Source organism: Eschscholzia californica, unplaced genomic scaffold, assembly GCF_041429995.1.
Source record: "Eschscholzia californica isolate CP2 unplaced genomic scaffold, dmEscCali1.0.p SCAF_1, whole genome shotgun sequence".
Lineage (NCBI taxonomy): Eukaryota > Viridiplantae > Streptophyta > Magnoliopsida > Ranunculales > Papaveraceae > Eschscholzia > Eschscholzia californica.
Genome location: NW_028238198.1, coordinates 64,554,435 through 64,579,918, shown reverse-complemented (window position 1 = coordinate 64,579,918; position 25,484 = coordinate 64,554,435). Strand labels below are relative to the sequence as shown.

Genomic DNA, 25,484 nt, shown 5'->3' with positions numbered 1-25,484 from the left:
TTTATCATCTTTGCTGCCAGGATTTCTGCTAATTCTTTTGCATTGTAGTTACATCTGTTTCCCAGGTCGATGTCACGAAGTAAGGAGTTGAAGTGCGTCCATTCGTTCTCCTCAAAATCATACACCAACAAAGTCCAGTGATGGCCCTCCAAAGAGTCATCAGTGGATGCTGAATTAAGTGGAACACACAACATTGCTGTATGATCTTTGATGAAGTGCTGCTTAATCCGATCATCTAAATTAGCTTTGATTGTTCTTTCACTGCGCTTCTGCCTTATCATTGTCTGCATTGTGTCATTTTTAGTTTACTATTGAATTCACAAAATCCTCTTTAAATTTATTATAGTAATGGCTAAGAAGCTTACAAATAGCAACGATGATAGGAACAACACTTCACGGTCGATGTTCGAATCTGCCAACATTAAGCTGTCTGCAAACCAATCAATTATTTGAGAGTCACAACCTCTATTCATCATCAGCTCGTCTAAATCTTTTGCTGTTAGGCAGTGATGCTATTCCTTGTTCCAGACATCGAGGCTGTACAAGACAAAGTACAATTCATTAGTCACTCAGAATAATTAACTAGAAACTGGCTAGTTTACTAACCACAAACCAGTTTACCCGGAACCTTCCTGTGTACCAGACACACACTAATTTTCTGTCTGAAAAAAAAATTATGAACCAAAAAAATTATGAAGGAATAGATAATACCTTGTCCATCCACTTTTCATGAACTCTTCCATCAATGGTTTTTCATTCTCTTTCACATATGGCCATATCCCCCCTATTCTCCAGTTACTCAATTTCACACGGGGTTCTTTCTTCAGTTTAATCATCTCCAAATCAATAACCGGGACTTCACTTGTCCCTTTTTCCGTTCTCCTCCTCACCCTTGGATTATTCTTAATCCTCTTCACAAGTGATGTTGGTACTGGCGAAGACCCTTTCCCTTTTTTGGATGCTACTCTTTTGGGAGGGCTTACATGGGGTGATTGAAATTGTCTCATGTTTGCGGACACTTCTTCCACTGACTGTCTTCCCATTTCAGCGATATAGTCGAAATTTTGGGCCTTTGGTGTACACTCTTCATCTTCTTCAATCTGCACGGGAGACTTTTTTGGTGGAGTCCACTCAATTAGTTGAGTCTGGAGTTCCATGTTGAGATCAAAACTAGGATAATCATTGTTCGGATCCACCATCCTCTTTACATTATAATCTGTAAATAAATTACATGTGGAGTATTAAATTTCTAAATTCCGAACAAAACTTAATGGTGGGGACAACTTAATATCAGAACGTTACCTCTTTCTTTTGGTAACTCCTTTTCCATTGTATCTTCAACCCAGCCCCCCTCCTCACTTGACAAATTAATTTGGATCTCCTCTTCATCAGAATCCTCGTTACTTATTTCTGTTATAAATGGATATAAAAGAAGAATTTTAAACTTGATTTTGAGGACCATTAAGTAAAGTTACGTACAAAATTGTGGGTTAAGATAATTGTTTGCCTTGTTTACTCTCAGCATCTCTTTCCTTGCTTTCATCGCTTTCCTCGCTATTGTCTGATATAAGTTCAGTGAAAACAACACTAAGTCATTTCCGAGACATATAATAATTTACTATGAATCAAAAAGTTTCCTATAGAGGATCTAATGAGCGTAATTAGAATTTCAATACTTAAAACCAGCCAGATGTTTACTATTTTTGGAATAAGAATAAAAACACTTGAAACTAACTGAATATGAAATGTAGAGAACAATATTAGATTAAACCAAAATAAATTCTTAATCTGAAATTAGAGTTTGCCTTTTTTCGCAGCTTTGCTTGCACCCTTGCTTTTTTCCTTTTTTTCATCCTTTGTCTCCTCATCTTCATCCTGTTCTTTCTCACTCGCTTCATCTTTTTTTTTTTTCTTTACTGCCTTCTGAATCATCTTCCTCACTGTTCTCATCATCATCTTCTTCACCATCATCTTCTTCAGCATCATCTTCTTCAGCTTCTTCTTCCTCACCTTCTTCATCATCCGTATCTTCTTCTCCACTTTCGGAATCTTCCTCCTTACTCACTTTACCTTTTTTCTTATCTTCCTTTCCTGCAATTTTCTTTACTTCCTTTCCTGCAACTTCTTTACCTTTTCCCTTATCTTCCTTTCCTTCAACTTCTTTACCTTTTGCTTTCTCCTTACCTTTTCCTGCAACTTCTTTACCTTCTTCCTTACCTTTTCCTGCAACTTCTTTACCTTTTCCCTTATCTTCCTTTACTTTCTCTTCTTTTTCCTTTTCCTTTACTTCCTTTACTTCTTTTCTCTCTTTACCCTTTTCCTTTACTTTCTCCTCTTTTTCCTCTTTCTCCTGAGCCTCCTGTTGTTGTTCTGGTGCATTCTCTGTATTCATTTCCATTACAGGCACTAAAATGCCATCCGTTGATCGAACATAAGTGGCTACTGGAATCATTCCCTCTGCCAGTAGATCTGAATAACCTTTGAATGCATCGTCCCTCTCTTCAATAGCTTCTGCCAGTTCTGCCTGAAGTTCTTCATTTTCTTTCCTAAGCTTTTCATTCTCTTTCTCTAGCTGGTTATTTCTTAGCTTAAGTTGGTCAATCTCAAGAATCAAGTCACTTACGTTGGACTTGGTCTCTATTGTTTGCACCAACTTGGTTTCTTCTTCGTTGAGGGGGAAAACAAAATCTTCTGTTACCTGTAAGAAAATGAAAAACATTTCAGTAATAACCATAGCAGTAAACCAATAAATTTCCAGTAAACCAAACAGTTTCCAGTAAACCAAACAGTTTCCAGTACATAAGTTAGTTTACATTCAACCCACAAGTTTAGTGGTATGTAAATGTTATTTTATACCTGTTCACATGTCAGGCTGGCTAGTTTCTCGTCAAACGTGTCTGTTATTTTCACAAGAGACCACCTTACAATCCTTGGGATTTCATCTTTATACCTCTCCTCTCTTTCATAGCATAGAGTATGCTCACAGAACCATACCTTTAAATAAGACAAACACATTTGTAAATTCAATAAGGCACTTCAATTCTAATATATAATTGAAATAAACTTAAACATACTCACAGGCAGGAGTAGTAAGCAGCCTGAAACTTTAATCGGGTCGTTCGGGTGCTTATTCATGTAGTTTATTATGAATTGGTGCACCACCACTGGCCAATTATAACTCTGAATTGTTTCCATCGATTCCAGGTACAGCAGAATATGTTGTGGAATCGAGTACCCGGTTGTTGAAGGAAACAAAACATTGGCAGCAATGAACATGATTATCAATCTGATGACATCCAGCTCATCCTCTTCATCAACCGCCATCCTCAGTGCATTAGCCATCATAATGCATGTTACTTTTGGATGCACCTCTCCAAAGTACTTTACAAAAAAATCTTGTTGTGGTTTCTTCAGTGTTTTGGTGGATGAGAAAAGCTCTGTCACCTCCCCTCTCAATGGCATGCCCAGAATCAAAGAAACACCTGAGGCTTCAGCTTTAACATTTTGCCAGCTAGGTTGAAGGTTTCTGTGGAAGAGGAATACAAGCAGAGGAGTTCAAATATCGCCTTGTTTGGTCTGCTTGTGCTGTCTAGGCCAATCCTGTCATTTAGAAACGCGTTCACCAAGTTGTTGAAGGGAGACTCTGCAAGCAACTCCTTCTGCCTGCTTGTCAATTTTGGATATGTTACTTTCAACTGGGTCCATGTGTTTTTAAGAGAAATCTTGTACACCTTGGACAACTTGCTTGCCAAATTTTCGGGTCTATTTTTTGGCTCACTTGGAGAGCCAACCCAGGCCCTTGCAGAGCCACCTTCAGGTACAGCTTGTTGTGTCTTCTTTTTTGACCTTCCTTCAGGTTTTACATTTGCCATTTTTCTCTTTCCTTTTGTTTTTGGCACCACTGTTAAGGTATCATCTTGTGAGACCTGAAAAAATTACAAACCATTGTCATTAGAAAGAATTGAATTTCGGGCAATCATCTGTGTGTTTCATAAATAAAACTTAACTATGGTAACCATTCAGTGTACAGGAAATCAACTGGTTTACTGCAACTATTTTGTTGTACTAGTACGTAGTAAAATTTTTTGCGAATTCCTCTATGTAAAATATACAGCTTTATAAAAAAGAAAACTACAAACCAGTCACATAAGAAAGAGTTGAATTTTTTGAAAAATTTACCTGTGTCTTAGATAGTTACGTAAGAAAGAGTTGAATTTTTTTGAAACTATCCAGTGTACAAGAAATCAACTGGTTTACTGGAACTATTTGGTTGTACCAGTACACAACTTTATGAAACAGATCAATCTACAGGAAACATTATTATGTACTCGGAATAAGTTTATGAAACAGAAAATTGTTAAAGTTTTCAGTTACATACCTTTTTTCTAGGGCTCATTCTTCTACTTACTTGTTCTTCAATAACTGTCTTCGATCTGCTAGACCGAGGTTCATCAATGGATACTTTCTTACTTGATTATTTTGATGAAGTAGGCTTTACCATCTGTCCAAAACAAAGTAATATCACACAGTAACGAAATCTCTTAGTTGTTCATGATATAGAGATAGATAGAGAGAGAGAGAGAGAGAACATTAGGGCTTTTTTGAATGAAAAATTACCAGAGAAAATAACAATAACGTATGTTCATGATATAGAGTGAGAGAGACAGAGAGAGAGAGAGAGAGAAAACCTACCTTTGAAATGAAATCAGGTGAAAGAGGGCTGAACTTAAATCGGGTGAAAGAGGGCTGAGACGAGAGAGAAAACCGTTCCTTCTTGGCTTCTGTTTATGAACTGAAATCAGGTGAAAGAGGACTGATTTTAGAGGGATTTTATGGCTTATGGTTCTTTAATGGCTGGTGGTTTTTGAGAGAGGGAACGGTTTCTGAGTGATGGAGAAGTTAATAGAAGAAGAGTGAACGTTTTGCTGGAGTAAAGGCGTGGGAGAGAGAGAGAGTGATGGAGATGGGACGCCTCCACCTGCAACTGTCACATCGGGCCGAATTTTTCAGATTTTTTCGCGTTTCCCGGGCAATTTGAGTGGCAAGTATCGTAAATATTTAGTGGCACGAATCGTAATTTTGTTAATAAAGTAAGGGTATTTGGTTTCTCCAAATTCAGATATGACACAGAGGACCTCTTTTACATTTTTTCCCAACTTTGGATCGGGCCCTTATTTTGGGCTTAACTTTGGGCCTTTCATCCATTCCCTCTTATCACAAAACCCCATGTTTTCCACAAACATCAAACAACTAACAAGAGGAAAACCATAACTAAATGTTTTTCACACATTCAATAGGCCCATCAAACAACAACAAAAGAAAGCCAGTTGGCGCCTACAAGTCAAATGTAAGAGCCACTATAGATTCTGCAACCTGTTCATGTTAGACTGCCCTTTTAGATTTTAAAGGATGGAATGTTCACAGTTGTTGGACTATAAAATCCTCAATGGGGCGCCCTCCACAAATGCTTTAGGCCCCCTCCACAAAATGGGCCTATAAAGGGAGCTGTGCTTATAGGAATTTAAAGCCGTGCCTTAAAAAGTTATCCTTCTACACTAGTTAACCTGGGCTTTTGAATAATTGAGAATCGTCAACCCTTAGATGTTATCAATGGAATATCCAACAAGAAATGGCCTAACAATAAGTTTCGAAGATTGGACGAGAACCACATATCAAATAATTTGGCTTTGGTTGAAAATAATTTGGATATACTTGCTGGACCTTGACAATGTGACCTGGCCCGACGATAAAAACATAAAGCTTATATAGGACCACATATATATATGACAAGACATATAAAGAAAGACATAAACACGAACAACATATGGAATGTGGAATCAAGTTTTGGCACATAATATGCTTTTTATGTTTGTTGTTTTCATTCAACAACTTGATCTAAAGATGGACCCTCTTTACTTTTTCTTAGGGTAAAGTCTCTACTGTTATTAGAATACAAATGTCGATTCGATAAGTTTATATTCTATTAAACTACACTTTTATTTTTGTAGCTTGAACAAATATGTCGTGAAAAAAGAATTCATGTCTAGATAGAAAAGCACTCCAAATTTTCTTCGACAAACCCAATTCCGCATCATCAAGTTGATTTTTTTTTTTCTGTTTTGCATTATAAAGAAAAATCAATTTTATTCGTTTAAAAACAAGATTGATATAATTTAATTTTCAAATGTGATAATTCAGATGAATAATGTCATAAACAAACACTTTATATTATACTATAAACTTGAGAGTGGCATGTCCTCGTAACCTTAAGGATGTTAGCCTTATGCCATACGCGAGTTCATGATATTAGGTGATACATTGTTGACTCTAGGTGCCGATGTGTTTTATTTATTTAGTACTTCCGATTAAATTCCTTCATTTCTTAATATTTTTTTTTCTTACTTTACCGAATTCCAAACCTTTTGGATTGTTGAAATTGGAATTACTCTTATTGTATAGTAAAAAACAATAAAATTATAAACCAAACAAAGATGCCCGTACGAAAATCACATTACCAAATATAGAATTCTATTAGGATCAAAACACAAAAATATACAATTAGGCTTCCATTTCATCTTTATTATTGTAAAATTTTATTTGATTAACTCATCAAAATTCAAACAATAGTAATGGAAAGATCATCACCTAAATCCCTCAACTCATATTTTGTACAATTGCTTCATTGGTTCAATATACACTACAAAAAAAACGTCCAATAGGGACAAACGATTTTACGTATGTCCCTAATAAAGCAATAATAGGGACAATTTTGTGCTATTTGTCCCCGATAGGATAACAATTGGGACCAAATTATCATACGGACGGACTTTCCGAATACAATTTAGAAGTATAAAGAAATCACAAATTTTTTACCCAAAAAAAAAGGCGCAAAACTTTACACTTCTTCCCTCCTTATTTTTTTTTGTTCTGTTTTCCCTCTTTTCTTTCTCTCTCCTCCTCACACTTCCCTCCCCTTCCATCACGACTTCATCACCACGATTTTCTTCTCCCCGTGATTTTCTTCTCCTCATGATTTTCTTCTTTCCTGTTCAACACTATTGATCTTCTTCTACTTATAGAGTTAATCGTTCTAGGGTTTCTGTTGCATCTTCTTCTTTTGTGCGACAGACTTAGGGTTTTTTGGGCTTCTTCTCGGGTTTGTGAAGCAGGTTGATCGAGATTTCTAGGGTTTCTGGTGCAGGTCTTCACATCCAGGTTCATTGTTCTTATCCTTGTTCTTTTTATGTGTTAAATTAAGAAATCCAAAGTTTATGCTTGGGTGATTCAACTTATTTTGTGTTAGTTTACTACTATCTAGTAAGAACATTAGAACAAAATTAAAATCCTAATATCCGATTCTTGAGTATTTGAATGGAACAGTAAAATCAATTCAAGTATCTAGTGGTAAACAATGTATGTTCATCCCAACATTCAATTCTTGTAGTTCAGCTTTTGCTGTAGAGCAACAATTGGAGTAGTCGAATCAAATTGAACTCCACCCAAAACCATATCTTCGGAAACTCCAATTGATTCGATAGAACAACTAATAACAAACCCATTTTGTGAAGTGGGTAGCTCTAATTTCATGGTACTGACATAGAAAATTGAAGATAGTGAATTGCTTTTGATTAGTAATTGAGTTCTCTTGGTTGGGTTTCTTACTTTTTTTTACTTACTCATTATGGGATTCCCCCATTTAGAGATACATGTCAAATCTGAATACATAGTCTAAACCCTAATTCGAACCATTATAGGAAGTTCTTCCCTTATTGAAGAATCATATAGAATTGAACTTCCTTACTTTGTAAAAAGGTTGTTATAGTTAATGAGAATTGCTGGTGTTTCTTCATGATTGCTTCCTTTCGTATTCGATTAATCTCCCATTAAAGTTTGAAATTCAGCTAGATTAAAGAAAATTTCAAGTGATTCTTCGGAAACTCCAATTGATTCGATAGAACAACTAATAACCAACCCATTTTGTGAAGTGGGTAGCTCTAATAACCATATATCATTGTATCCTAATTCCTAAGAAACAGTGCCGAAATCAGCAAGTTTTTTTTTACTTGCTCTAGTAATTGTTATGAGGTCGTTATGAAGATTGTTAAGAATGATTTGAGCATGTGTTTGATTTAGTTTTTGAGATCTTAGAGATTTAGGAAAATGTTTCGATTCATTTTTATATAACAAACACTAAAGTAAACTCATTCTAGAGTTGAAACATGAGGGTTAGTGAAAATGTAAGAAGCCAAATTAATGTTGGAGTCAGAGAACATAAATGAAAAAACAACCTTAGATAATGAAAGAAAAAGCTCGATTGTGGCAAAGAAAAATGTTTTGTTCAGATTAGGTTCAAATGAGTTATAGCTAATAGTCGTAGATTTTAATATGATACGACGGAGTGGGATTAGTCTACAATATTATAAGCGATTGTATTTGTCACGTTCTATAACTTAACCATTCATGTATTTTTTAATCGGTGTTCTTATTGTCTGTACTTCAAGATAATCTTATGTAGCATATATATATATATATATTATATACAAGCCGAAAAGAGAGTCTATGCTTTCTTGTTTCAGTTGGTTTTTCCAACTCCAAGAACAAATTCTTAACTTTGTTCTTCTTGTCCTCTTTGCATGTATGAAACTAGAATGGGAGGCTACCCTTATTTACTTTCATCCAATAATGCTTTCTTATTGAAACTTGCTAAACTAGTGTTGTCTAGTTAACATATCTCAGAATGCATAGGATAAGGTCTCCTGAATCTGCCTTTTTGTTTTACTTTTATACTACCAGTTGTTGGGATCACCCAATCCACCCGAGTAACTCGTGGATTGGACATGGATCGTGGGTAGACCGAGTTGGTCCCTGTTGGTGTTAGTCCCACACTGGTTGTGGGAGGGGGTGGTGGTCACTTTGTGAGTCTGAGGGAAAACCTCACCTCTTGAGCTAGCTTTTGGGGTGACATCATCCAGAGAGTTAGAGACCACTTTGGGACAAGTCCCATGGACTACACCCATAGTCCCATGCCAATCCTCCTACACAATTATATGTATAATATATATATATAAATGTATATAGTTATTAGTTATATATATGTACCTTGAAAGGTGATCAATCCTAGGGAGACCCTGACCTAGCTGATCCTATTATCGAGGATTGGGATTGGGGACCGATCGCGCCCCCAACTGCTTAGCTTTTATACATTTTTGTTGTTGGGTTCACAAAAATATTAACCGTGTGTTCGAACCATTTACTTTATTGATAGACTTCCCGACTTCAATATTACACAGGAAGGTTGTGCTTTTATGAATAGTCGAATCGATACTCTTGTATGATACCAATACCAATACCAATATCCATGCTATTGCTCAATTTATGAAGTATATAGAAAATCTATACGTGTGCCCTATCTTGTGATAATCCTATGACTCGTCGCCGTCACATATTTAACTATATACGCTTCTAAAACATGACATTAGTTTATGGATATATATCATTTGATGAGTAAATGACTAACTAATCTTGTTTGTGAACAGGCAAGCCACCAAAAGCTCTGCCAGATCTCCTGGTGCGAGTCTTCACATCCAGGTTCATTGTTCTTCTCACTGTTCTTCTTATTTGTTAAATTAAGAAATCCAAACTTTATGCTTTGGGGAAAATCTTCCCACGTTGGATATCGTAACAGCAATGAAGAGACTTCAAACATGAAAAAAGAAATGGAAGAAATGAAAAAAGAACTTAATAGTACCAAAGCGGAATTAGACGAGATGAGGGCCTATTTTAGACGGCTTCACGATGGGGAGGTAGATTTTTAATAGATCTATGATTTAGTATGTAGTTATCATTACAACTGATATTAAAGACCTATATGTTCGTTTTACAGCTACATGTCTCTATGCCTAGCTTCTCCTTTGAAAGTTCTCGTAACGACCTAAGGTCATCTTCACATTCTGATTAGCATGAGGTAACCTTTTCTCCTTAGTAGTATAATATCTATCACACAAATAGTCACACTATCTTACTAACATATGGTAATCTTAATGCATTATTACGGAGGTATGATCTTAATATTAATATAACAGTGGGGGCAATGTCTAAATCTCTAAGTATAAGTAAAGTAAGTCAATAATTCGATTTGTTGGTTCATCAGGTAATATCGAATCAGGCGAAGGAAAATAGATTATTTATAGGAAAGTAGATTATTTGTTGGTTCATCAGATTGAAGTGTTAAATCACATAGGAAACCTCCTAGCTCCAGTTTAATATGGAAGTTATCACATAGAGTTTAAGAAGAAGAGCAAATAAGATGAGAAGAAAAAGGAGAATCATGGAGAGTGATTCCTAGTTAAGGATATTGCCTTCGCTAATATCATCGATAGATATAGTTACCCAGATCGTTCATTGATTTCTTCAACTTTACTTGAGTTTAAGATACTCTAGAAGCCTGTAATCACCAAAGAGAATCAAGAAAATTGTTATATGAGAGCATTATAAAATTCGAGAAGGTCCAATCTATTGTTGTTAACATTATCAGCTAACTTCTATATTGCTGGGAGTCGAGATAATTAAAAAAAACGTAGAGAATATACGATAAGCTAGACTAATATTACTCTAAGTTTTTGTTCTTGGAAGTAGGGACTTCAAAAGTACCTAAAAGCTAGAAAGGAATGTGCAGTGTGATTATGTGAAGGAAAAGGTTTACTTTTTTCAGGGATTCCTTCTCGAGATTATGCTCTTGTCGTGCATAACAGTGGGACACAAATAGTCACACTACCTTGCATCGCAATAGGCGAAGGTATGGCAGCAGCTGCTGCGTCGCAGGTAGCCAATGGGCTGCAACTGTTGTTGCGTCGCAACAACCAAGGGGCTGCAGTTGTTGCTGCATCGCAGTATGTTTTGGTGTTATTTTTTACCGAATTAGACCATTGTTCTAGAACTAATGCAGTATTATAGTGACCTGGACACTTAATATGAAACATTATTATGTTAAAGAACTCTGTCTAAATGCAACGCAAAGACCCGTGAGGGTATGCTTGTTAGTACCTAGAACAGTATAAACTTATTATGAAGCTACCGCTTTTAAGAAGATTTTGTGTGTGTGAAAGTTTGTTCTTTTAACAATTTTATAGAAGTTTTAACATGTTTGTATATTTGTCTTGTCCTAATTTCGAACAAGGTAATAAACTAATAGCTTTCGTTGTCTATTGTTTTTTGTGTCCATGATACAGGGATAGGATGGAGCTCTGCTGAGATGATGATATGTTAATGGTGTTTCTACGTTTTTCTCGACAACATGAGGAACAAGATGGGAGGATGAAGTTAGAGTAGTTTAATGTTCATAGAATTTTTATCTTCCTATGGAAGAATTATTAGCCTATTATTCTTTTATTTTGGTTTGACTTTTTTTTCCGCCCAGGCTTGTAAATTTTTTCGGGGGATTTCTCAAAACATGTTAATGTAAATACGTGTTTTTAAATTGAAGGAAAATTTTCTATTCAGTATACACTAATTATTATGTGAAAAATTCCTAACCAAATTTGCAGGGACGAATATTAATTACATCAGGTACAGGCAATAAAAAATCATCGTTGATCTGAGAGGGACAAATATAATTTGTCCGAAATGTTAATGAGAGGAAATTCCCGCCAAATTGTTAGGGGCAGATATTAATTGTCCCAAATGCTTGCGAGCCGAAATTCCCGCAAAATTTTTAGGGACAGATATTAACTGTCCCAAATGCTAAAAAGTGGAAATTCCCACCAAATTATTTAGGGACAGATATATGTTGTCCCTAGTAATCGTTGATAATAGGGACAGTTTCAAACCGTCCCAAAAATAACTTTGGGACAGATGCTATCCGTCCCTATATCCGTCCCAAATATTATTTGGGACGCCTCTTTTGGGGACAGATTATAACCGTCCCTAATACTCCATTAGGGACGGTTTTTCCATTTTTGGGACGGTTTTTGTCCGTCCCTAATGGACCTTTTTTTCGTAGTGATAATATTTATTAGTAGTAGTATATACTCTCTATATATATAGAATTATTTATGTATTGATCAATACTCTAGTTGAATTGAAGTAGCAACAATTTTTGCCCATGACCTAAGATGCTTCTTCATATCATTAGAAGCTGAAACAGGGGGCATCATTTTTAGATTAAGTAATGGTGAGTTTGGTTTCTTTATCAACCAAGCTTCTGATAAATATGGCCTTTCAATTTCAATTTCAACTTCATCTTCATAATTACTTTCTTGATCAATCATTCTTTGTAAACCTGGTACTATTCTCATCATTCTTGAATTCAACTCTTCTTTCTTGAATCTAAACCCTAAATCCATAAAACCCTTTACTTCTTCATATTCCAATTCACATAAACTCTTACAACTCATTGTCTTCTTCAACTTACTTTCTTCAACTCCACCGTTTCGCCTTTTCTTAGGGAGTTTTTTAGCCGACGAACGAGGCAAGGATTTGGTTCCGAGAGTACTTAATCTTGCTGGTCTTTTTTTCTTGTAATTCAATTCTTCCACCTCTAAGCAATCCTAATTATGATTAAGAACAATTAAAGAAGATAAATTAAGTAATTAAGTAATACTAATATAATTGTTGATCAAACTAAATGAGGATTTTTGTTAGTTTTTTCTTACCTGAGAAGTAATTGGAGATGTTTCTGATGAGGAGGAGGAAGAGGAAGAGGAAGAGGAGGAGATGAATTCTTCATGATCTTCAAGAATTAGAGTTGAAGAGAGATTTGGAGCTGAATTTGATTGGATATCAGAGATGGGTTTAGTTTTAGGAAGATGATGGAGTGGTTTAGAGGTGGTTTTTGAGATGAGGTTAATGATGGGTGGTTCTTGAGGGAATAGGATGATTTGTTGGAACCAAAGTCTATCCATAGCTCCTAGAAGATGTAGTGAATAGTAACAGTCAACCATGACTAACAACTGTTATGTGATTTAGAGAGAGAGAGAGAGAGAGAGAGAGAGAGAGAGAAGATGATTGGGGTTGGGTTTGGGTTTGGGTTTGGGAATGATGAAATTAGTAAGTGATTGTATTTAAGCTGGATAGGGAAGTGGTGGGAGTGAAATGAAAGGGAATAAGTGAAAGAAAATGGAAGCAATTAGTGGGTGGAAGCAAGTGGGCCTATTGGAGGATGTGGTCACCATTATTTGTGGAGCCACTCTCTCTCTCTCTCTCTCCCTTTCTCTCTCCCTTTCTCTCTCTCTCGTATAATGGCCATGCATTGTGAGTTTGTGACTATTTTCTACAATATTGGCTGTTAATTAATTATTATGGTGATCCGTAGATTTTCATATGTGGTGGTGCAAGAAGAACAATGTTACAAAAGGCTAATCGTCACAGTCGACCCATGCAAAAATGAAATTGACACTCTTCATTTCCGCGGCAAGACTCGCTCTTTCTTGAAAGAGTTGTTCACTCTCTTGATAGAGGGTTGACATTTATTTCGGTTGTGCATAGGGTTTATGTTTTCCAGTCTACTCATCAGATGCATTATGTAATTAGCAATTACAAAGGTCTAGTGCACTATGCCGGTATTCTTATATTCCATTTGTCCATGATGGGTTGCCTTGCTTCCAATATATGTACCATATCCTCTAATTTAGTTTGAAATTATTTCAGGTCTTAAATAAAATTATTTCGTATAGTTCTTGATTTGTGCATCATTCCGTGTCTAGTTTCATAAAAAATACTTTGTAAACAACAGAGATATATACAAATATGAATAGGTATGTCTTATCTATATATGTCCCTACAATACTTCAATTTTCTCCTAATAGAGTACAACATCAAAACATGTCATAGCTATTTGTTTAGCAAACTAAAATTTTATATTGAAAGTTATATAAGTTCGGCCACTTGCTTCAAATTTCATACAAAAAAAAACTTCCACAATAGTTGTTACAGACTTGTAGAAAAATACTAATATTGGTAGTATATGAGATCTTTATAAACGACTAATAGCAGACTTTTTAAGCTAAATAAAATTTTGAGTTGTTAGTTCAGAACATACAAACTTCAATAGATAAAAATTACCGAATTAAAAATTAAAAAATTAATACTAATTAGTACAGTGAACAAAACGAATAGTAATATTAACAAATGTAAGAAAAAAAGGAAAGCAAAAGGACCTTAACTTTTTCCTTTGAGTTAAATACTATGAAACTGAATATTTTTGTCGACATATCTAAGTAATATACATATATATATATATATATATAGGGAGAGAGAGATCTTAATAAGAAATATTAGAAATCTAAATACTTCAATGACTGAAAGTTCACTACTCTCTGCAAATCTGTCTTCTCTAAACTCGTCAAGAACTTGACTGGCAGAGGTAAAAGAAAATCTTATAATTAAGCTTGAGTATTAAAATCATTCAAATTGATAGAATCCACATTATACGAAATAAATAAAGCACAGTGTTATTCTTAATATGCATGTATAAGTCTGTCAATGGATATCCGAATATTCGACATCCGATCTGCATCCGTATTCGAAATTTAAAAAGGTATCCGAAATTTCGGATATCGGATACGGATTCGGATATTCCTTATCGAATATCTGCTTATCGGATACAGATACACTAATATTTGATCCTATAAATATCCGTATCCGATAAGTAATATAAAAAAATAATAAAAATTTAAATTTATTCATAATAATATATATAATGTATGGTTGAGATTTATTATTTAGTTCTAATGGTTAAAAACTTAAAAAAAAAAATTTGAAATTTTGTTAAAGTTTCGGATATCGGATATTATCCGATATCCGTTAATATTATCGGATTCAGATATTGATTTATAATATCCGTCGGATAATTATCAGATACAGATATTCGGATAACTTATTGGATTCGGATACGGATACGCCTATATCCGATCAGATAAGCTATCGTTTACAGGCCTATGCATGTACATGAAAATTACATAAACTTATAGATTAAGCGGAAACCTTTTTGGCCCCCTACTTTGTGACCAGTTTCTTTCTTAGCCTCCTATTTTTCATAAATTCAAATTTGACCTTCTTTTTTAATGTAAATGTCATAATTACCCTTCTTATAAATATATTTTCAAAATAAAATTAATTAGAAAACATCTCTCTACACCTCACCTCTCTCTTCTCTGACGAAGGTCGCCGTTCGGAAAAATTTTCGACCGGCAACCTTCAAACACAAAAAAAAAGGAATTCTCTCCTCTCTCTCTCTCTAAACACGAGTTCTCATTTTTGCTTAGTATATGTGCTTCCTCACCGTTTCCAGATACAGTCAACAACGTTATCACATGATCTTGACTCTTTAAACACATCCTTACGATATTACAAGTTGTGTCGTTCGATACCACATCCCATAAACCATCACTTGCTATTGTCAAAACCAAATCCGATCTCGACAAAAATTAACATGCGCCATGGGCGGAGTTAAGAGAGAGAGAACGTTCATGGCGACTTACCAATGGCTCTGGACATCGCAAGAACACCAAGAACACGAGCACCATCCCAATAGATTACACGACCACCGAAGTTTTAAATTCGAAGTAGTTAGTCTGGTCGATATGACTGTTCAAAGAGAAGCCCTGCAATATCAAAATCAAAAATGAATTTCTAGGTATAAGGAATCAATTCGATTGAATTCTAGATACTCTAGGTTACAGATCTCTAATGGAAATGTTACGTAAATTCTGTTAAAAAATCGATCAGGTAAGAGCTTGGACCTTATGATCGACAGAAATGGCTAAATGATGAAATCTCGCCGGTATCTCAGAAGAATTACTCCGACTAAATAATGGATAAATTGATACGACACCTTCCATATCTCTTTTCCAACCACAAATTGAACTCATACCAAACTCCGGATATCTATCTGAGATCTTATCTTTAACTACAACTGTAACTGTAGGGAGAGAAATAGAAGGAGGACCTCAACCGAAGATTCATTCAAACTAGAATTCGAGTCCTGAGAACCATCATCAGTTTGAGAATCATCATCTTCCTTCCGATGAACACTTATTTTCCGACGTTTTCTGCTCTTAGATAATTCTGTCGTACCGGTGATCAGCTTTAAATTTCGAATCTCCATTCTTTTTCGTCTTGCTGCTCGTGAAACCGGTTCAATCTTCATCTCAAACTTATTTTCACTAACAATTTCAACAGAGATCTCAGCCATCACTGATAATCTCAGACGAAGAAATCTCTCTAAAAATCAGTTCTTCAATTTTTTGATCTCAAAATCGAAATTTGAAGTTTCAGAGCTTTAAAAGAAGAAAACAGAAGAACCAAAATTCTCTATAAAGTCCCTGTAAAACACATATATTTTACTTTCGAATCTCCATTTCTTTTTTATGTTTAAATGTCGTCGGCCGAAAAAATTTCCGGTTGGCGACCTTCGTCAGAGAAGAGAGAGGTGAGGTGGAGAGAGATGTTTTCTAATTAATTTTATTTTGAAAATATATTTGTAGGAAGTGTAGTTATGGCATTTACATTAAAAAAATAGACCAAATTTGAATTTATTAAAAATAGAGGGCAAAAAAAGCTGGTCACAAAGTAGGAGGCCAAAAAGGAAATAACTCGTACTAAAATTACAAAAACTTATGACTAACTTATAAAATAAATATTTAGATGATATTAATCACAACCGAAAGACTATATAGGTGATAAGAAGTAATTCTAGAACACCGAACTACACTTTTCGACAAAAAATGTTTAACCATTTTCGACCATACCGATGCCTAACATTCATTTCGCAGAATAAAAATGAAAGAAAACTAAGGTAGTTGAAAAGTTGTTAACTGAAAGACTTAAAAAAGTACGTAATATACATTACCGAGATTGAAAATCTTGGAAACCCTGCAATCTAGAGCTGCTCATAAAATCTAGAAAAAGCTAAACATTTCACTGTTTTCCTAAAACGAATACCTCAATTTATCGAACACCTCGGCTGCAAAGAGAAGAAAATAACATAATTAAAAAACAAGTATTTCCTCCGACTAATAGTTTGAGTTTCTTGTCAACAATTGGTAGCCCAAGTAGTTCCAAGGTGTTGACATAAACTCCAGAAACCCCTGGAGGTCCCAGGTTCGAATCCCCGTGAAGGTGAAATCTTTGGTTATTTGAATTGGGATTATTAAGGTATAAATAATGTAGTGTAGTTGGGCTTTAGGCCATTATCTAGTTGGGCTATAGGCCAGGTTATGTTGGAGTTTGAGTGGGCTATAGGCCAGGTCATGTTATAGTTTGAGTGCGCGGTAGCAAGCTTATCACATTTTTGATGTATTCAACGCCAACTGTAACGACAATGTAATCGGTTCTAAAAAAAAAATAGTTTGAGTTTCTTAATAGGTACATTTCAAGAAACAAAAACACAAAAAGAAAAAAACTCAGATTGTATGTTTTAGATATAGAATTTGAAAACAAAAATCAGTTTGGTTATTGCAAGCTTAATAGTAGATATTCTATAATTGAAATAAAAGAAATTCATTACTTTCTCCGTCAATGATGTGAAAACTGATAGGAAGAGCGACAGGGGCGTGTTTGAGGGGGTGCGACCGGTGCCGTCGCACCGGGCCCCCCTCAAATCACATAATTTTCTTATAGAGATAGGGGACCCTAAATTCCGATTAGTTATATTAATTTAGCAGTACACAATGAAACAAGATGGTGATGTAGCTGAATTGGTAAACCTCTTGAGTGTTAACAAAGAGGTCTCAAGTTCAATCCACCCAACGGTCACTTTTTTGTTTATTTTATGAACTCGTTATTATCTCCAACTGTTTCTAACAACAACTATTTTCTTCACAAAAAAATAACAACTATTAGTTATGGTATTAAGTTATGGATAAAGTGATAAACTATTAGTTTAGTTTGTATGTTTATGAAGTCGAATACTTATTGTTCTATCTTTTCGTGGAAGGAGTGTTGTCAAATGTGTATGGTTTTTGCATAGAAGTATTTGGGATGAAAAAAATACACAACTTAGAATATAAGTATTCAACTTCACGGAAGGAGTTAAACTTTTTTTCTTATCGAACTTAGTTTCTTAAGAGATAATTACTAAACGTATAATGTGTGAAAAGAGTTTACGTTTTGATATCAGTGGAGAAAGGGCCCCAAATATTTTTTTCGCACCGGGCCCCCAAATTCTCGGCCACGCCACTGAAGAGCGAATGGTATTGGCGTTTGATTCATGATAATCCCTTCACTACCCTTTAATTATACTCCTCTCTTTGAAGGGTAATTAATTCATAAATGATGATACATTTTATCAATTCATACATGTAAAAACTGATGGGGACAACAAATGGAATGTTACATTTAATTAAAATGAATGGAATGTGTTAATGAAAGATTAAGGATTATAATAGATTATGGTTTGATGGCCAAGATTCAATCTAACCAATTAGACCCAAAATGGACGGCTAATTTCATTCCATTTTGGTGTAACTTAGAACCAAAATCCGTAAGATCAGACAAAAAACAAATGAGGATGTTCCGTTTAACTATGAGGATGTTTCGCCACTAAACGTCCATTTAAAGGTCTTCATGCAGTTAGTTTCTTGTGTGATGTGAGAACTTTTTTTTTTTGTTGAAGTGTGATGTGAGAACTGAGAAGGAAAAAAGAAAAGAAAAAAAAAGGTTAACCTTGGATCAACAAGAAGACTATCGGGTGGGGTTAGGGCAAAATTTGCCCAAGGAAATAAGGATAAGATAATAGAAACATGTGGGCTCCCTTGTCTTTGCCATCTCAATTGAGTCGTGCAAATCTAATCTTAGCTTGTTACTATAGAGTGGCCCTAACGAATTATTAGTCATAATTAATTTGTTAATTATACATTCATACTGTGACACAAAAGAAAAAAAATCCCGATAAATATTTAATCGCATTATTCTTAATCTTTATTTTAATTGGTCTAGTGATGAAACTTAATAACGTAGAAATATTATAAGCAAACTACATTCAATTTTTAAAAGGTATCAACAAAATAATCGAAACATTTCATTAGTTTTACTTGACATATATATACTTAATATTAAATAAGTTTGATTGATATCCCTTAACCATAGAAGCTCAACCTCTTTTTGTCTTTGCTTATAAATACATTGAACAATATCTCTGTAAAATCATTCCAAAAATAATAATAATAATACGATTCCCTTTACTTAATTATTAATTTGCAATTATTTGGGTGGATTAAATTTAAGACTATTCTCACATGCATATGTTATCAAGTCAGCATTTCGACCTAGAATCGGTCTTAGCCTCTAGATGAATAACTTCAGCCCCCTTAGTCTCGAAATTCTTCCTTCATAGCTCATCGCTTAACACATGAAGTTCGGCCGTGCTTATGCTTTAAGTTAAGATATCGGTAGCTAACGAGTTATTTCTTTCCCAAAAATCTTAACCTCTCAAAGAAAAGTTACTTTACTTTGAAGTCAAAAGCTAAAAATTTTAACTTCAAGAAAAAGTCAAATTTTAACTTAAATGAAGTCGGTAATTTTTGCGTACCAAACTAACTTTTTGACTTTTTCTTGAAGTTAAAATTTTTAGCTTTTGACTTCAAAGTAAAGTAACTTTTCTTTGAGACATGCATGAATTTTACTTGACGAATTATTTTTTTGTCTATCTCCGCTCCACTACCCAACTAAACTTCTACCATACATTCTACTCTCACCACCACCACAACACGCATTGCACCTCCCCCACCTCCCTACCTCAACTACCACCACCACCACCACCACCACCTTCGTACCACCACCACCATACACCACCACACCTCGACAATAACCACTTTGTAGCTCCACCACTACCACCATCACCGTACCTTCACTACCACCACCTTACCTTCACCGCCACCACCACCACCACCACCGTACCTTCACAGCCACCGCCACCACCACCAACATACCTTCACCACCACCATCATACCTCCATCGTTACCACCTGCATACCTTATCCATCACCGTACCACCTCCACCATAACTTTGTCACTATCACTTACATACTTTATCCACCACCACCACCACCGTATCCCAACCACCACCGTATCTCCACCATCACCACCACCGTACTTCCACCACCGCCATACTTCCACTACCATCGCCACCATCATACCTCCACCACCACTACCACCAGTATTACCACTACTTCGCATACACGAGTAATTGTGGAAATTATAAATAAATTCAATTGAAATCAAGTATTTCTATGAAAAAGAAAAATAAAATTATCAAAAGTAAATTGAGTTACCAAACTAACTTTTTGACTTTTTTACTTATAAGTAACATTTTTGCCAAATATACTTCTGAAATTTTATTTTTTTACTTTTTTAAAGCAAAAGAACTTCTACTGCAAGCAAAAGTACTTCTACTTTTGGTTGCCAAACGACACCGTAACATACTCACATTAAAAGTCCAATTTGGGCAAGGCTACATTGAGCTTGAGCTTGAGCTTATTTCCCCACCTTGCAAATAAGTTTGTAATGCCAACCATAACTTTGGTAAGCTATATTCCTTCACCGCCTAATTCCTTCTGCTTTAAATCCCTTAGTCCACCGCTGCCAATATGCCCCATCCTTTAATCGCACAGTTCGTTTGCATCCCAGCAATGTACACTTATTGATTGTTTGACAGAGAATTAGTACGTCTAACACTTTCTTCGACTCTAGTCAGTGCCTCAGTGATCACGTCGATACTCCAATCCTTCACATCTCCCTGCACATTAGAGTAACAATCCTAGTCATTGCCAAATACATAATACAAAAACTACTAGTTGTTCATGAGAATTGCAGAAATCATAAGAAAATCAGTGGGCTTGACCATTCAGATTTTATTGTTTGTCCAGAAACAGAGAAAGGACTTGAGTCTGAAACTGGCCGTATGAGTTTAAAAGAATGAGCTTTTAGTTCAAACTTATATTATGTTTAGCTCAAATGACCCAAAATCAGTCCAAGACAGCCATTCAGGTAAAAAAACATTTTGAAATATGACTACAGAAACCTCAGACTTCCCGTCGGAGTTTAGAACTTGAGATCTGAATTGAAAAAAATCACCATTAATGCCATGCAAGTCTGCCCAAGTTTGGAGTTCTCAATGTGTTAGAAGTTGAAGCAAACACATTAGGCTCCACTGATGTGCAGCAAAATCAGCGCAAAAGATACACTTAATGTTGTCGAACTATCATAGCATATAAATGATAAAATGCTTGGAAGACAACTGAAGAACCTAACCGCAAAAAGAGTGACATAGCATAGAGGCATACATTCTGTTTCATGTCCTTACAATTCATTTCTTAATCTGATGAGCAGTTGAAAAAGCAATTCTAGTTGTTTCTCATTTTGCGAAGTGATAGGTTCCATTAGATAGTAAACAAAGTGTCAGGTACATAGAGTTTCTTATAATCAGAAAGGGCTTCCCATCAATACAAGTTCTTTTGTTGGAAAAGAACAATCGCTATTGACTCAATTTTTGGGTTATTGTCATAAGCTCTTAGAAGAGATGGCTGAGTAGTTCAAGGCATTGCATTTAAACTGCTATCTAGGCTGTTATTTACCAAAGTTTCAAATCTCCCTCTCTCTTTATGTACCTTCACCTTATTCACGTAACTTCTAAACCCCAAGTTTCAAAAGAAAAGCTAACGACATGAGTCGAGATGGTTTATCTTAACATGGATGGGGAGCTAGCACGCGAGGAAAATTGTGAATGAGTAAAAGATGCTGCTGAAAAGATAAAGAATAGAAAATTCATGTTCTTAACTCACCATGCGCAATGGTTCATCGGTTCTTAAGCGTGCATTTTGCCGAGCAAGCTTGGATTGAAAAGGAGTTCTTGGCCTCACTTCTTGGATTTCCTCCCACTCTTCACGACTAAGCATTCTAACCGTCCCTTGACCTTCAGGAGCATTCCTAATTTTCCGTTCAATCCTTTCTTGAGATTTGGATTCATCATACTGCTCCAACAGAAAAGACTTAACAGTGATGATATTGATATTGACGAAACTGTCAGTTCCATTGAAAGAAAAAAAACCCATATAATAATATAATAGGGGAAGTGGATATAATAAGAAATTACGTTATACTGGCATTTTATATTTGATATGATGAAAGAAGTAAGAAAATGATAATATATTGACAAAGAATTCCGGAAAAGAAGAAGTTGAAATGCAGATTAGAATGTTGTTACTTCATTACTAAAAGTGAAAAAAGAAAAACAAAATTAACTATAACATGGTTAGCAATACATACAACAAATTAACCTAGAATTATAATTTATTAAATGAGCAAGTACAACCCGTGAAGTTAGAAACCACAGGAGTGATTTTTTTCTAAAATGTAATCAGAGCACATAGATGGGAATCATAGGATACAACCCTACCTATCAACCAGAAAGCCAACTCTTTGCCATTAACAAAAAGGAATAACGATCTTTTATCAGACTCGAGTTCAAAACAAACTCGAGTCAGATTTTAGATTGCTTGTATTTGTCTGTCTGACTCGTTTGGATGGGTGATTTGGGTTAACTTTGGGTCTGTTTAATTCAGAAGATTCAGATTCGGACAACGAAAAAACACCTAAATTATACACTGAAGAGTTCTCCCATCTGCCAGTATATATGTAAAGGGTGGGAAGATTAGGGCAAAACATTAGCATCATGAGAATTTTAGCAAAAAGAGCAACAGCAACAGCAGTAAGAAGCATTGGCATCTTTAATGTGTCCAGCCAAGCTGCTGATTCTGGAACATTGACAAGTAATTCATTCTTCTTACGTTTCATTTTCTTCTTTTCTACAATCTTCCCCATTAGGGTTTCACTAGGCCCATTATGGGTATGAACCAACCTCCGAGATTGCAACAATGAACCACAAATCCGATACATAATAACAGTACTGTCTGAAGAAAGTTTTCAAAACCCTAGAAAAATAAAAGGAGTGAGAATTTGAGAAATGGTGGTGAGTTTCAGATATGGAAACCCAATAGGTCTCAATAAAGGGCTTAAATTTTGAACTGCAAGTATATATTTAGGGTTTACATTTCAAGAAGAAAGTAAAACGTTGCATACAGATTGTTCTATTTCAATCTCTAACTTTCTAGGGTTAGTCAGCAGGGGCGGCCCTAGGTTGTGGTGGGCCTAAAGCGAATGCCGAAATTGAGGCCCTTTAAAGAATTTAACTTTTTTTATATAATTGTGTTATCTTAATCCTATTAATAAGGTGTCCTTAGTTTTAGGTTACATTGTTGGGATGTATGAACAAAATTTTGTAGAAAATTTCGAACAACTTAAAAATAATGTTTTGTTCAATACAAATATAAATTTGGTGTCAATTTTAATATGAAATTCATACTAATTTCAAATACTTGTAGAAATTGTATATCTTACTTACCACTTTGTTTCTAATAAAAAAACGACAAATCCTTACATTATTTTAGTTTGATCGTTATAATAACTTTTTAAAATTAGATTGAAAAGAACATGAAAATAATAACATATAAATAATAAAAACTAATTACCAAAAAATAAAACTCAATGGTTTGTATTGATGATCAAGGTTTGAACAAAAAAAAACAAGATCAAGAGAATTTATTAAAACAAGCTATCAAAAATTAAATAAGATACTAATAAAGTAAATGATTTGCGGTAGAAAAGGAGCAAAATTATGTAGACAATGGGGATTGAACCAGTGACCTTTTGGGTGTTCAAAGCAAGCTTTGCCAACTAAGCTACATGGGTACAAGTTAACATTTAGCTTTTATTTATTGAATCCGTTGGGGGCCCTCCTGGTTTCATTAGGAGTTGGGGGCCCAAAGCCACCGCTTTGGTGGCTTTGGGCCTAGGCCGCCCCTGTTAGTCAGTTTCAAGGTCATAAATTTGGCAAAATATTGTTAATTTTTTTTTTTTTGAAACCATTGATACCATATTTCAATTAATTAGTATACCTTAAAGGTGTTGAATCAGAGGAAGACAACGTTTGGATTCTACTTCAACCTCCTCCGATGATCCACCACCGCCCCTATTTCCACCACCTCAGCCACCGTCACCGTCTCAGCACTGTAATATTCCAAATCTCACCTAGATCAAAACGTCCGCTATTTTGTGGGGAAATAAAGACTCACGGTCCTATTTTGCGAAAGGGTCATACATAAGTACCAGGTTTTGCGAAAGGGGCATGACCTTTTATTTTTTTGCAAAAGGGTCGTGGACTAGTGTTGACCAGTTAAGTTCTAACAACGTTAATCTAAATCCATTACTTAAAAAAATATATTGTAACATTTAAGAAATTTATGCGATTTTGACACTAAATTCGCAAAGGTGAAAAATAAGACATCCACCTTGAAAAACATTATTTTTCTAGATTTTCTAGCATTACATATTTAAATAATGAATTTCATAATCTAATACATGATGAATAAATGATATAATCAAAATATATTTATGTGAAATATAAAAAAAGGAAGCAAAATTTCAACTCCGGCATAAACAAGAGAGAAAAAAATCTAAAAGCACATGAATATAAATCTAAACTTTATTTTGTCTACTCAATTTAAAGAGTTAGAAAGTAGAAAGAATTTAAGAAGTGTGATGAGGATTCGTAAAAAAAAAAAAAAATTAAAAAAACTGACGAAAAAAACCCTAAACTCTTCTCTAGTCGGCACAATCTCTTTGTAAAACTCAAGCGACAACACCTCTTTTAATTTCCGATGAAAATCAAAGGTGGAAGAAAGAAAAAAAAGAAGAAGATGAAAAATGTTAACTATTCATGTAATGTGATGTTAAATTTAACATTTATTTAAGTCAATGTTAGTCCACGACCCCTTCGCAAAATAACAAATAGTCATGTCCCTTTCGCAAAACCCGGTACTTATCTACGCCCCTTTCGCAAAATAACCCTTTTTTTTTGTTGAATTAACAAGGAAAGATAGGAAACCAAACAGGGAGATTTTAAAAGGCCTCCCCGTTTTTGTTAAAAGGCCTCCCCATGGTTTCGTTGACTTAGTAAAAAACCTTTGACTTATCTTGGTTAAAGGGTCTCCCTCTTTGAATGGGTGAAAAAAAACCCCTTTAAAGGTGTATTTCACCCACATTTTCTCTCTTCCATCTCATTTTCTCTCTCTGCCACATCATTTGACCACGCCACATCATCATCTTCTCCGGCAGGGTCGCCGGCCGGTCAAATTTCGGCCGGCGACCTTCAAATATTTTTTTTTATTCTCTCTCTCTAAAAACAATTTTTTTTTTTTTAAACTCTCTCTCTCTACAGATCTAGAGAGAGAGAGAAAGCAGATCCATTGAAGGTCTGTTCGCAGACCTTCAATGGATCTGCTCTCTCTAGATCTGTAGAGAGAGAGAGTTTAAAAAAAAAAAATTGTTTTTAGAGAGAAGAGAGAGAATAAAAAAAAATTTGAAGGTTGCCGGCCGGAAGTTTGGCCGGCCGGCGACCCTGCCGGAGAAGATGATGATGTGGCGTGGTCAACA

At 35.2% G+C, this 25,484-nt stretch overlaps 2 protein-coding genes and 1 long non-coding RNA gene across 4 annotated transcripts; 1 reads left to right on the top strand and 2 right to left on the bottom strand.

The window, feature by feature from the left end:
• The first annotated feature begins 6,780 nt into the window (after positions 1 to 6,780).
• Positions 6,781 to 11,501, top strand: LOC147568236 (uncharacterized). 2 transcript variants are annotated; one of them, XR_015238167.1, is made up of 5 exons: positions 6,781 to 7,215; positions 9,537 to 9,588; positions 9,686 to 9,803; positions 9,884 to 9,964; positions 11,229 to 11,501. It is a non-coding gene; the product is annotated as an uncharacterized LOC147568236 (long non-coding RNA). The 2 variants fall into 2 exon arrangements; XR_015238165.1 differs by having other exon boundaries at positions 6,914 to 7,215; positions 9,537 to 9,803.
• A 505-nt stretch (positions 11,502 to 12,006) lies between these two features.
• Positions 12,007 to 12,992, bottom strand: LOC147568235 (uncharacterized). Its single transcript, XM_086670764.1, has 2 exons — positions 12,651 to 12,992; positions 12,007 to 12,545 (listed from the first exon to the last, which is right to left on the bottom strand). The coding sequence occupies exons 1-2, from the start codon at positions 12,936 to 12,938 to the stop codon at positions 12,060 to 12,062; spliced, it is 774 nt and encodes a 257-aa protein (XP_086526890.1). The 5' UTR covers positions 12,939 to 12,992; the 3' UTR covers positions 12,007 to 12,059.
• Positions 12,993 to 19,155: 6,163 nt separating this feature from the next.
• On the bottom strand, positions 19,156 to 24,030 carry LOC147568234 (uncharacterized). The gene is made up of 5 exons (XM_086654682.1): positions 23,948 to 24,030; positions 22,663 to 22,924; positions 21,776 to 21,965; positions 20,408 to 20,730; positions 19,156 to 19,472 (listed from the first exon to the last, which is right to left on the bottom strand). Exons 2-4 carry the CDS (start codon positions 22,887 to 22,889, stop codon positions 20,632 to 20,634), a joined length of 516 nt encoding a protein of 171 aa, XP_086510808.1. The 5' UTR covers positions 22,890 to 22,924; positions 23,948 to 24,030; the 3' UTR covers positions 19,156 to 19,472; positions 20,408 to 20,631.
• Positions 24,031 to 25,484: the final 1,454 nt, after the last annotated feature.

Bases quoted from the DNA above. Each gene is read 5' to 3' on its own strand.
- LOC147568235 (XM_086670764.1), bottom strand. From the start codon at position 12,938: ATGGTTGACTGTTACTATTCACTACATCTTCTAGGAGCTATGGATAGA. The intron at 12,546-12,650 runs GTAAGAAAAAAC...AATCATAATTAG, and splicing joins CATCTCCAATTACTTCTCAG to GATTGCTTAGAGGTGGAAGA.
- LOC147568234 (XM_086654682.1), bottom strand. From the start codon at position 22,889: ATGTATCGGATTTGTGGTTCATTGTTGCAATCTCGGAGGTTGGTTCAT. The intron at 21,966-22,662 runs GCTAATGTTTTG...TCTGTTGGAGCA, and splicing joins TTTGCTAAAATTCTCATGAT to GTATGATGAATCCAAATCTC. The intron at 20,731-21,775 runs GTGAGTTAAGAA...TCTAATGTGCAG, and splicing joins CCGATGAACCATTGCGCATG to GGAGATGTGAAGGATTGGAG.